The 12,630-nt window shown below is 43.4% G+C and overlaps 1 protein-coding gene across 3 annotated transcripts in view; it reads right to left on the bottom strand.

The window, feature by feature from the left end:
- The window catches only part of IL21R (interleukin 21 receptor), a 50,065-nt gene that overhangs the window by 21,792 nt on the left and 15,643 nt on the right, over positions 1-12,630 (bottom strand). For all 3 annotated transcript variants that reach the window (XM_027863104.1, XM_027863107.1, XM_027863105.1), the window contains 4 exons: positions 5,885-6,036; positions 4,415-4,592; positions 3,488-3,581; positions 976-1,060 (listed from right to left, as the gene is read on the bottom strand). In XM_027863104.1, coding sequence (XP_027718905.1) covers positions 976-1,060; positions 3,488-3,581; positions 4,415-4,592; positions 5,885-6,036 — 509 coding nt within the window. The remainder of the gene's footprint in view (positions 1-975; positions 1,061-3,487; positions 3,582-4,414; positions 4,593-5,884; positions 6,037-12,630) is intronic.

Here is a 12,630-nt window from a genome sequence, read left to right as displayed (position 1 = left end):
AGTCTGAGGCCGGATTTGAACTCAGGTCCTCCTGACTTCAGGGCCGGTGCTCTATCCACTGCTGCCACCTAGCTGTCCCTGGAATGCCCCCTCTCTTCACCTCTGCCTCCTGGGTATACCAACTTCCTTCAAGACTCAGCTCAAAGCCTTGTCCACTAAGATCACCTATCATACTGTGTATATTTAGCAGGCACAGTTATTTTCATATCATCTCCCTCATTAGAATGTAGATTCCCTGAGGGCAGGGACTGTGTTTTTGCCTTTATATGCATACCTAGCACTTAGCATCATGACCAGCACATAGTAAACACGTAAGAAATGTTTGTTGACTGAGTAAATGTGTGACTGTGGGTGAGCCACTTAACCTCTCCCTGCCTCAGCATCCTTCCTGTGGGATAACAGCAACACTGACCTCACAGGATTGTTGTAAGGATCAGACGAGTGCTAAATAAATGTTAGCTATGGCACCTGAGCTTCTTCCTCCTTGCCCTGGGGTATTGGGTGGCCTCGGTGGATAGGGAGGGAAAGTTGCCACCACCCCCTTCCTCCTCTCCCAGTTATGGGCAGGAAGAAGATCTGCTCTATCTAAGGCACAGCTTCACTCACTCTAATGGGTCAGGTTGAAGGTCAGACCCAACCCATGAGTAGAGGTTTCTAGTCCTCAGCTGCCTTATCCACAGCATAAGAAGGCTGGACTAGGTAACCTCTAAAGTCTCTTCCAGTTTTGACACTCTGCGATTGAATGACTTGGGGAAAGCCCATGGAGGCAAGGGGAGAAACTCAAGGGGAAAGGTCTTGCCTCAAGAGTCTTTTCATTCAGTCTGTTATTTTCCATTAGTGGCTTCTGGCCTCTTGCCACCACCCCCTACCCCTCCAGGGAGAACAAAACCATTCCTCCCACCAGCTCCTGGCCCCTGGAAAGTGTTTTTGTTTTCTTTTCTGACAACATTATCTGTATCTCTGAGTCACCAGTACCTTAAAGTCACCCTCATGGGCTGAATACAGGGGCTGAAAGAAGGGCGCGGGGTTGGGTACTAGCACCCACATCTTCTTCCACAGCCTGAAACGTCAGAGAGAGAAACAGACAAAACAAAACAACAAAACAAAACAAAACCAGGGTCAGGGGTGTTAGAGGATGGGGTGGGTCCGTGGCCACTGGCAGGTTGGTTAACTCAGTTCTACCCAGCCCTGTTCCCACAGAAGGACTGGTCGGGGTACCCAGATCCATCTTTACTCCAAGAGAATGTTCAGCTGAGCTCTGTACACAAAAAGGGATTGGCTCGAGCCTCCTCGCCTCCACAGAGGATTGGCCAGCCCACCTAACAGTTTGGATCAGCTCGACCGCTCCGTCACAGAGGGATTGGCCAGCCTAGATTTACTCCCCGAGCGGGTTGGCTTAGCCCAGCTGCCTCTAACTCCCCTAATAGGATGGATCAGCCTTGGCCAGTCCAGCCTCACTCCCGCAGAAGCCCAACCATATCCAGTCTCACCAGCCCCAAGGAAGTGACTAGCTCTACCCTCCAGGATCAAAGTAGTCTGCATATTTCAGGTCTCTCCAAAAAAGCATACAAATTGCTCTTCTCTGACACATCTGGTTGTAATTTACATTATACTTGCATGGACTTAACGTGTGACTTGCTTACTATCCATTCAATATCTTTCTTAATTGAAAAAAATCAAATCCCCAGGAGCTAATGATCCCTCTGCTGGCCTATCCCGGTTCATTTACAGGGACACAGGCGAGTGGCCTTTGCCAGCCCCTTCAGTACGTTCATCTTTCAAATGGAAATGAACCTTGTCTAGACCCATAGAGTGATAAAGAAGGGACCTTAGAGATTCTTCCTTTTCCAACCCACTTATATCACACCGAGAGAAACTGAGGCCCAAGGAAGGGAAGAAGTTTTTCTCAAAGTTAATGGAAGAACCTGGACCAGATTCTAGGATCAAATGAGGTAACATTTCTAAAAAGTGCCTAGCACTGGGCCTGGCACTTGGTAAGCACTATATAAATTCTTACTCTCTACCACCCCCCATGCCCTTTTCAATTAAATTCCAACAAACATTTATTAAGTGTCTACTTTGTGCAAAGCCCTTGAATATACTGCCTCCCCAATTCTGCCTCAGGATCCCTAGCTTCCTTCAAAGTTCAACACAAGTACCTACCTCCTACAGGAAGCCTCCCCTGGACCTCCTTGTTGCTGGTGTCATTCCCTTCCCTCGATTCCTTTATTTCTATTTTTTATCTCTTTGTATTTCTTTTTCTCTCTTCCACTAAAACCTCCCCTCCTTCCTCTTCCCATGTAAGCTCCTTGAGGGAAAAGATTATTTTGGTTTTTTGTATCCTCAGCACCTAACACAGTGCCTGGCACGTAGTAGGTGCTTACTTAATAAGTTCTCTTTGCATGAATAAAAGTATCTTTTGGAAACTATAGAGCATGATACAGATGTTACACACCCTGTTACTGATTTTATTAAATTCCCTCTAAGGTGCCTTCAGCTCTAACATTCTCCTCTCTATTCCACTGTTTTCTATTGCACATTTCAAACAAAATGTCTTGGAGATATCTAGAACTCAATGTGCTCATCTTTACCTCCAAACCCTCCTCTTTTCCAAACATTCTTCCCACCTTTCTTCTGGCCCCCCAGCTTTATATCTTTGGTGTTATGCTCAACATCTCACTTTCCTTCCCCCCACATTTCCAATCAGTTGCCAAATCTGGATGTTTCATACCTCTTCTATCTGACCTCTTTCCTCTACTCGTTCAGCTACCACCCAAGTTCAGGCCCCTCCTTCCCATTGGCTCCCCTCCTTGTCTCTTCCAACTTGAATCCACCATCCAAAGGGATTGATTTCCCTTAAGCACAGATCTGACCATGCCGCTCCTCTCTCTATTCAAAGCCTCTATACTGCCTCTAGAATCAAATATAATTTCCCCTGTTTATCTTTTAAAGCCCTTCACGACATTGTCTGGTCAACTTTCCATCCTCATTGGACATTATTCCTTGTCATGAGCTCTGCAATCCAGCCAAATTGGCCTTCTCTGTGCTCCTCACACACTCCCTCTCATCTCCAGGCCTTTGCATTGACTCTACCACATTCCTGAAATGCACTCCCTCATCTCATCTCACAGAATCCCTCTTCCTTCAAGAAGCAGGTCAAGCATTCCCTTCTCCAGGAAGTCTTTCCTGATACCTCCAACTGCTGGTTCCTTCCCTCCCATACTACCTTGTTTTTATTTACTTGTATTTATTCTGTATATACCTATCTTTGTCATTGTTGTCTCTCCCATCCAAACATGAACTTCTTGCAAGTAGAGATTGTTTCACTGACATTTGTGTCCCCAGGGCCTAAGACTGTGCCTGATATAGTAGGTCTTTAGTAAATGCTTATTGATCCACTAATGTAGGGTTGGTTTATGCTAGCTCTTTCCCAATCTCCTGTCCCCCATCCCACCCACATCCTTCCAAGGGACCCAGGTTTTCTCACCTCTGTGTCAGTTTCCATCCAGCCAGAGAAGCAAGTATGGCCACGATGAAGGAGATGGATAATACCCAAGAGGACCATTCTGTTTTCTCTTCTTCTTCATGGGGAACAAAGTAAAAATGGATCAGAATTCAAGGCCTTCCCCTGAACTCAGGAAAGCGGATGGTGTGGAGGAATGGGGAGAAGGTTGGCCAAGAAGAATGATGGGAAAAAGTAATGGGAAAGGAAAATGAAGGCACAGAGGAGGGAGGAATGGGAACAGAGGTCTTTTACTACCCAGGGGTCCTCTCAGTTAGACCATACTAAGTTTTGTCTTCTGGGTATGCCCTCCACCTGCTAGCCCATGGTATCTATTCCTGGTTTCAGTACAGTCAGGACTAGGAAAATGTTCTTGACTGAATCGACAATCAGCTTACTTACTCATTCACTCATAAGCTGACTGGTTGGCTGGCTGAGTAAGTGACAGACTAATGGACTGATTAATCAATCAGCTGACTGGCTGACTGATGGATTGACTGACAGTGAATAACTGATTGAGTGACGGGCTGGCTGGCTGATTGAGTAAGTGAGTGAGTGAATGAGTGAGTGAGGCTGACTAAGGAACTGATAGTTGTCTGACAATATGACTGACTGGCTAGCTAACACTGATTATAAATGACTGACTTAGTGGTTGAATTCGTTACTGGCTGCCTGGCAGCCTTAACCAGTGATTGACAGATAACAATCTGAGTGAATGACAGATTGACTGACTGACTACCTGGATGCCTGATCAGCTGATGGACTGGGGTCCAAACAATTAGAAGCATACTTAAAGAGTCTTGGGGTTTCTGAACTCAGAAAATTTGGCCCAGGAAGCCTAAGGTCAGGATGATGGTCCAGAAGATAGTGCTTCTGGCCAGGGGAGAGCGGCTCCAATGGCTTCATACTCACCCTCTGGCTGGGTCCTGAAGGAGGCGGAAGGACTCCACTCGCTCCAGACCCCACTGTAGAGTGAAGATGGCTGGGGCTGAGCTCGAACTTGTATTTCGTAAACTGAGCCCTTCTGAAATTCCAAGGACAGGAGTGACACTGACTTCAAGTCGGCTGGGATGAACTTGGCCTTCTGAGTCTGCCAAAACATGCAAGTAGAATTATCGGACTGAAATAGATCCCGAGAACTCATCCAATCCAGCTCCCTCCCCTGGCAAAGGTGCTGCTCATATTGAAACACACCTGGTTTATCTCTGAAGGTATCTGAGGGTAGAGAACATGCAGGTTCTTCCTCCTTCACACTCAGAGGTAATGTAATATAGTAGATAGAGCATTGACCTCAAAACCAGGAAGACCTGGGTTCAAGTTACCTCACCTCTTATAAGTACTGGCTATGTGACCCTGAACTTTTTAGAGTTGCTCTGGACAGCTCTTGAAGACTAAAGTTGTAGAGAAAGTGGATACATTGGTAGAGTAGGAATTTCCTCACTAGGAATTTCTCTATATCAATGAAGTCACAGGTTAAGTTCCTATCCTTCATATTTCCTTTACTGGCATAGAGAAAGAGCTGTTGGCTGGAGTCAGGATTGCTGGGTTCTAGTCCTGACTCTGCTACTGCCATGACATTTCAGGTAAGCCACTTTCCCATACACTGTACCTACCTACTTTCCCCATGAGACTGGGGCTTGCCATTGAAGAACATCCACTAGTTAATTACCTTTGGAAGGTGTAACCAAATGTAAGAACAAGCTAATAATCTTCCAGAGTAAACCAAGCGTTTTGGAAATCCCCACTTCCTGACAAAACAGTTCCTTTCCCTTCTTAAGGCACTTAATTAATTCTTGTTGACTGATTAATTGTTCAAAAATCTTCAGTGGATCCCTATTGCCTCTAGAATCAATACAGTCTCCTCAGTCTGGCATTTGAAGTCCTCTGTAATAGGGCTCCCACCTATCTTTCCAGACTATTTCATCTTACCTCCCTTGACACACTGCCCCTACATTCCAACCAAACTGATGCGATAACTGATCCCCAAATTTGACATTCCATCTCTCACGTCGATGCCTTTGCACAGACTGGAATAAATTCCCTCCTCACGTACATGCACCTCTCACAATCCTTAACTTCCCTCAAGGCTCACCTCAGATGCCACCTCCTATTCAAAGCCTTTCTTGATCCTTCTAATTGTTGGTACCTTCTCACTCCTCAAATTATCTTGTATTGACTTTTTTTTGTGTACACAGGATATCTCCCGGTAGAATGCACTCTCCTTGAGGGCAGGAACTGTTTCATTTTTGTCTTTATGTCCCCAGAGACTAGCCCAGTACTTAATAAATGCATGTTGAAGTGCATTGAATCCTAAGGCTCCTAGATTTGACATTCTAGAGTCTGTGACAAGACAATCACCACTCTCTCTGGAAGACTTCTTACCTTCCAGGAGTCTTCTTGTTTTTTGTAGCGCAGCTCATATTGTAACTTGTTCTGTAATGCGTAGTAACGGGGATCTTCATAGTGGGTTTTCCAGGAAATGTTGTAATCTCCAAAATAGGCCACGGTCACATTGAAAGGAGGATTTGGCTTAACTGGGAAGAAAGAAATGTATATGCATAGATAGATGGAAAACACTTAGTGACTTCAATTCAATTCAACATGTGCCAGGCACCATGATGGGTAGATACTGGCAATAGAAATGCAAAAAGGACCTGCCTTTAAGGAGGTTACCACCTGCGGGGGAACAAACAACATATACATATAAATGAGTACAAAATATATATAAAACAAATGTAAGGTAATTTCAGGGAGGTGTTAGGGAGAGAATAGAACCAGAGGAGTCCGGAAAGACTTCTTACAGGAGGGAGCACTTAAGGTGATACTTGAAGGGATTTAGATATTCCAACAGACAGAAGTGAGGAGGGAAAGGACCTCAGGAATGGGGGTCAGCCACAACATACATGCATGGGAGCAGAAGATGGAACATTACATATGAGGAACACCAAGTGTGCAAGTTTGACCGGCCCATAGAAAGTGCTGGGATGTGTAATTAGCCTGGAAAGATGGGGGGAAAGCAAGATTCTGAATGACTTTAAATGCCAAACAGAAGAATGAACTGAAGGGATATCCTACTCATGCCTCCAAAAAAATTTGTGGAACTAGTTCTTGTAATTCACCTTAACCTTTCTGGTCTCAGTTATCCCTTCTGAAAAATGAGGGGATTGGACAAAATGATCTCTGAAGCCTCTTCCAGCACTGAGAGGGGTGTCTGGCACATAGTAGGTACTTAATAAATGTTCAGCGACTGATTGACTAACCTTGCAGTTCTGAGGGTAGAGGTTGATGACTTTGGTCTCCTTTGCCTATCTTTTATGTTGGCTCAAATTCATCTTCATGCTGAGTCAACAAGGATTTCGGGAATATAGTAAGTGGGTTATGTAGCCTAGTTTCCACAAGTGCCTGTTGCGCATAGCCCCTGAAATGGCTTTCGAGAGAGAACGGCACCCTCATAAGGAGATAAATAGGAGTTTTGGAATGTCTAACCCTGTCAGAAAAGTTGTCTAGGACGATAGACTGAAATTCATCCTCAGACACAAAGAATTAAAAGACTTAATCTCAGCCTGAGAGTCTTGTTTTTCAGTCCCTTAGCTGGGCATGGTGGTTCATAGTCCTGGCTATGGCTCAAGAGATGTTAGGCTGTCTTTTTCAGGTAAAGGCTTGGTCATCACTGATGCCCCTTTCAGATGACACTCAGAAACTGTTAGCACAAAGGAACTTAGTGACTATGTGCCTGGTACAGATACCCAACAGCAACCAGCAGAACAATACCAGCAGAGATGGCATAATCGGTAGCAACCACAAAATTATCACAATGACACCCCACAGAGAGCTAAGTGAAGCCATCACCAGAGGACATCATTAGTCCTACAGTGTCAAAAGTCAGAGTTGCACTGCCCCCACAAGCATTCCCTATGTGTGTGCCTTCCAGTGTGTTTTTGCTAAACGGTTTCCTTGTATGTGTTTCTTCATCCATGCTCTTATCAATGGTTCCCTAGAAGTCTACCCTCTGTACCATCTCAGATGAAGGGTTTTCCTTTTGTGTGTGTTTGCTCTACCTCACTAGGAGCATAGCAATGTGTGGGAGGATGTACCCACATGTGCACATTCAGGTAATCTTTTATCATTTTATTGGCTATGCTGTTTGAATAAATATCTTTTGTTTGCACTAATGTATCTTCTGGCTGGTTGGTAAAAGAAAACACATTGATAGGGGCTCAGGAGTTATGGTTTTGAGTGGGTGTTGATTCTCAAAATGCCATAAATGGGGGCAAAAGGGAATACATGTGTGAAAGGTGATGCTCTAGGGCAAGGACGGGGAACCAATGGCCTTGAGGCCAATTTGTTCTGTGAAGTTTGGATTCAGTCAAAGGGCCGAACTTGAGGACCTTGAGGGCCACATGTGGCCTCAAGGACGCAGGTTTCCCATCCCTGCAGGGTTACAGTAGAGTGTTAGAGATGGAAAGGACCTTAGAACTTACCAACAAGAATGGTGGAACTGGAAAAGACCTTAGAAAATAGAATGCTAGAATAACAGTTCTCAAAGTATGGTTGGCGGACCTCTGGATGTCCCCAAGATCCTTTCATGTTGTAATGCAAGGTCAAATATTAAGATGTGATTTGCCTATTAAAACACTCCTACCTTTTCCAACTACATATCTTTGTGAGGCCACATTTTCTTCATATTTCAACCAAGACAACATAGAGCAACAGATTGAATGCAGAAGTACATATGAGAATCCAGTTGTCTTCTATCAAGCTAGACATTTAAGTAATTTGTGAAAATATGTAAAAAAAAATGCTATCCTTCTCAACAAATTTCTTTTGTTTTAAAAATATAGCTATTTTTCATAAAAACATGTTATTTATGTTAACTTTAGTGGGTTTATTATTATTTTTAAAGAATAAATATAAAATGTATCAGTTTTAATTTCTAATACAGTAAATATCAATAACTATAACTCATGTAAACAAAAACTCTTTGGGGTCTCCAAAAATTTTTTAGATTGTAAAAGGGCCAAAAATTTGAGAACTGCTGTATTAGAATAAAATATTAGATCTGGCAGGAAACTTAAAGATTTTCTAAACTAATACCTTCGTGTACAAATGAGGAAATTGAAACCCAAAGAACAAAAGCATCTCACCCCAGGAAGGACCCATACAATTATCTCACAGATTTTAAGCTCTAGATGCTTGGGATCCATACTTTTGAACCGTGTCTCTTATTACTTGCCTTCACAATCTATCCACGTATCATATGCCTCCACCACACTGAACAACTCACAGCCTATTCCCTGCTACACTCCCTATGTTTTCCCGTCCCCATTCCTTGACTCACATTTATCGCTATAACTGAAAATCACAAATCTATTGTGAAATATTGGAAAAGTTCGTCCAGATGTTCATAAGTTGGGTTTACTCACATTGAAGGACACCAGTCAGTATGATAACACGCATCTGCTTTATTTTTGTGAGCCTAAGAACAGAAGGAGCTGGAGGCTTTTAGCATACTACAAATAATTTCCGGCTCTGGTCTCCTGGCCCCAGCCTCCTTACCCGTGATTTTGGTAAGGGGCGGGGGTGGGGTCACAGAGCGGGGGAAGAATGAGGACAGAGAGAAAAAAAAAAGAAATAAAAGAAACAAGATTCAGAAACTTCAAAACCACAGGACCCAGATTAGAGGCCTAGGTAACAAAACCCAAATGCAAAGCAGACTCCCCTGTGACTGGCACTTTCCTTTACCTGTCTCATGGGTCTTTCACCCTGCGGAGAAGCTGTAGTGTTGGCGTCCTTATCCTCCCTCTCTCTGGACTCTCGACCCCCAAATGCTGACACCTGACTGGTATGCGAATATCCCTGTGTGTGGGGCCTGGCCCAGGCAGACGATAGGTTCCAATAATGAAGGGACCTTTTCCTGTTTCTTAACTTAGTTTTCATAGTGCTTTACATGTGAAAATGTGAAAGTGTCTTCCAGAGGTAGTTGATAAGTTTATAGACAAGGAAACAGAGTCAGAGGATTCCTAAGCCTTAGAGTGGGAAGAAACTTTACCAATCATCTGGACCAAGCACCCTCAATTTTACGGAAGAGAAAATGGAGACCCAAAGAGGGAAAGGGAATCCCCAAATCAAGGGCACATTCACACCTGGTCCTCAGTCTTCAAATCCAGGGTTCTTTGCATAACACCCTGGTTGCCTCCCATGTGAGGCACATATTGCTACCAGACTGATCCTTCTGGCACACAAAATTATTTACGTCCCTCTTATGCTCAACAATCTTCCGTGGCTCCCCCTGTATCCTGAATAAAAGTCACATTTCTTTGCCAGACATTCAAGGGCCAGAGTAACCTGGCCCCATACTACCTTTTAAACTCTATCTCATTTTACTTTCCTTCACGTGCTACATATAGACCATAGACATACTGGGTAACTTGCAGCCCTCTGCATATAGAGATGGGAAGGGAAAGGGAACTGGCATTTCCATAGCATCTACTATGTGCCAGGCATAGTAGTAAGCAAGTACTTTTTATAAATATCTCATTTGATCCTCACAACAAACCTGTGAGATGTTTTGATCACCATTTTACAGTTGGGGAAACTGAGGCAAAGATTAAGGGACTTGTCCAGGATCACATGGCTATAAAGTGCATGAGAATGAATTCGAGCTCAGGTCTTACTGATTTCAGGCCCAGCACTCAATCCAATGCACGATTTCTATATGCCATGTGTTTTTCCATCACCATGCCTTCCTGCATACTGTTCTCTAAACCAGGAATATCATCCTTTCTCCTATTTGCTTGAAGAATTCCTACCTGTCTCATAAATCCCAACTGAAAAGCTTCCTCTTCTCAAGTATGCTCAAATACTCCCTTGTCAGTAATAACCTTCCCACTCAAAATCTTCACAAAGGACTTGGTTATAATTCCCAAAAGTGCTTTTCTTGTAATAGTGTAGCTTAGCTGTCTCTGTTATCTTACATTCCTATTAAACCCTAACTTTCATGAGGGCGGTGACTATATGTACAACATTTAGACTCAGTGTTTAGCATAGCGCTCTGTACACAGTAGGCACTTTATCATTTAAGAGAATGAATGAATGCAAAAGCACAGCTGGAATTTCAAACCCAGGTGTTCAAATCTATTTCTCCATCTTTACCTTTTAAATCATAGAAGACAGAAGGAAGGAGTCTTCTAAAGAATAAAAGATTAGAAGTAGAAGAGATGTTAGGACATAGAATGTATAGTTAGAGCTAGAAGGAGCCTTAGAAATTGTCTAGGCCCACCCCTTCTTTTTACAGAGTAGGAAACTGAGGCCTGGAGCGGGGAAAAAGTCTTGTCATAAGTCACAACTACTTAATGGATTTCTAGTCCTCTCTTTGGGATAAAGGAGAGGTTCCTAACCTTTTTGGGGGGTATCTTGGATCCCTCTGACAGTCTAGTGAAACCTATGGTCAGGTTCTCATGATAATATCTTCAAATAATTGATGGAAATAATAAATTTCAGTTAGAGGCTGATGCACATAAATATTTATTTTTCCTATCCAAAGTTCTTGGACCCCTTGAAATCTATTTATTTACTTACTTTACAGATCCCAGGCTAAGAACTCCCAGATTAGGGCAATTTATCTCCAACAAACCCAGATTCAAATGCAGATTCCCTTGTGAAGAAGAGAGGTATCTATGGCTCATAGATTTAGAGAGCTGGATGGGATTTCAGAGGTTATTTTAGTCTAATCCCATCACTTTGGAGATAAGGAAAATGAGGTCACACAAGTAGTATATATTGGGGCACAGGCAGGATTTGAACTCGGGTCTTCTGATTCCAAGTCCAGGGCTCTTTGCACTGCATCACTCTAATCAGGGCACCCAGTGTTCTTGGAAGTGTTGTCTTTCTCCTTATTTTTCAGTTCTGCCCCCAGGACTCTTCCCCTCCAGCCATGGGCCCAGCAGAATAAATCTGTCTTCTATTTGGACACCTTTCAAACATATGAAGACCGTGTTTCTTGTTTGTGCTAAATACCCCCAGTTCTATCCACTGATCCTTATGTGGCCTGCACTCAAAGCCTTTCACCAAAGCCTTTCTGGGTAATCTCCAATTTATGGAGAATTTATGAGATAGGGCAGAGCTAGGCTATAGGCCGCCTCTCCTTCTGCTGACAAAATCTCATGGAAGGGCCATTTGATTTGGTTTTAAATCCTGACCATGCCACTTTCTACCTATGTTACTTAGGGCTAGCCATTTATCAAAGTCTCAATTTCTGTTTGTAAAATGAGGGGATTGGATTAGCTAGATGGTCCCTAAGGTTCCTTCCAGCTCTAAATCGACGAGCCCTTGAGGGGGAAGTGGGGGAAGGTAACAAGCATTATTATGTGGCAGGCACTGTGTTGAGTGCTTTACAAATATTATCTCATTTGATCCTCATAACAACCCTAGAGGTAGGCGCTATTATCTCTATTTTACAGTTGAGGAAATTGAGGCATGTTAAGTGTCTCGCCCAGGGTCACACAGCTAGTAAATTTTGGACAAAGATCTATCCTCTGAGCGGCCCCATGAAGTAGTTAACACAAATATTCCTATTCTCATTTGATTGATGAGGTGCAGAGGTAGACTGACTCGTTCAAAATCTTCTATCTAGTAAGCAGCAGAAGATAAGGGTCGGAGTCTCGATTCTACCACCTGCTAACTGCGTGATCTTGGGCAAGTCACTTAACTCTGAAACTTGGTTTCATCCTCTGGAAAACAGGGAGAAGAAGACCTATATTAGCTAATTCATGGTTTTTTTCTGAGGATCAAATAACATAATGGATAGGAAAGTGCTTTACCAACAGTAAGATGTGTAGATAAGTTATTATTTGTGGTAATATGGATTGCTGTCTTGGGATTAGCTGGATATCAGCTCAAAGCTGATGTCAAGGTCCCAAAGGGATGGGACACAGGACAGGTCAGTTTTGATAGGACATTAGGAGTCGGGCAAAGGAAGGTTCGGTAAATAGTGCACCATCCAGAGAGGACATGGCAAGGAGGAGATTGGGAGGTGTAGGGTAATGGAAAACACTCAAGACAATAGCAAAGGAGGAGACAGAGAGAGAGAGAGAGAGAGAGAGAGAGAGAGAGAGAGAGAGAGAGAGAGA

Source organism: Vombatus ursinus, unplaced genomic scaffold (genome assembly GCF_900497805.2).
Source record: "Vombatus ursinus unplaced genomic scaffold, bare-nosed wombat genome assembly UNPS02014770.1, whole genome shotgun sequence".
In the NCBI taxonomy this organism is placed as follows: domain Eukaryota; kingdom Metazoa; phylum Chordata; class Mammalia; order Diprotodontia; family Vombatidae; genus Vombatus; species Vombatus ursinus.
Note: the sequence above shows the minus strand (reverse complement) of the source record. Positions and strands in the feature narration are given on the sequence as shown.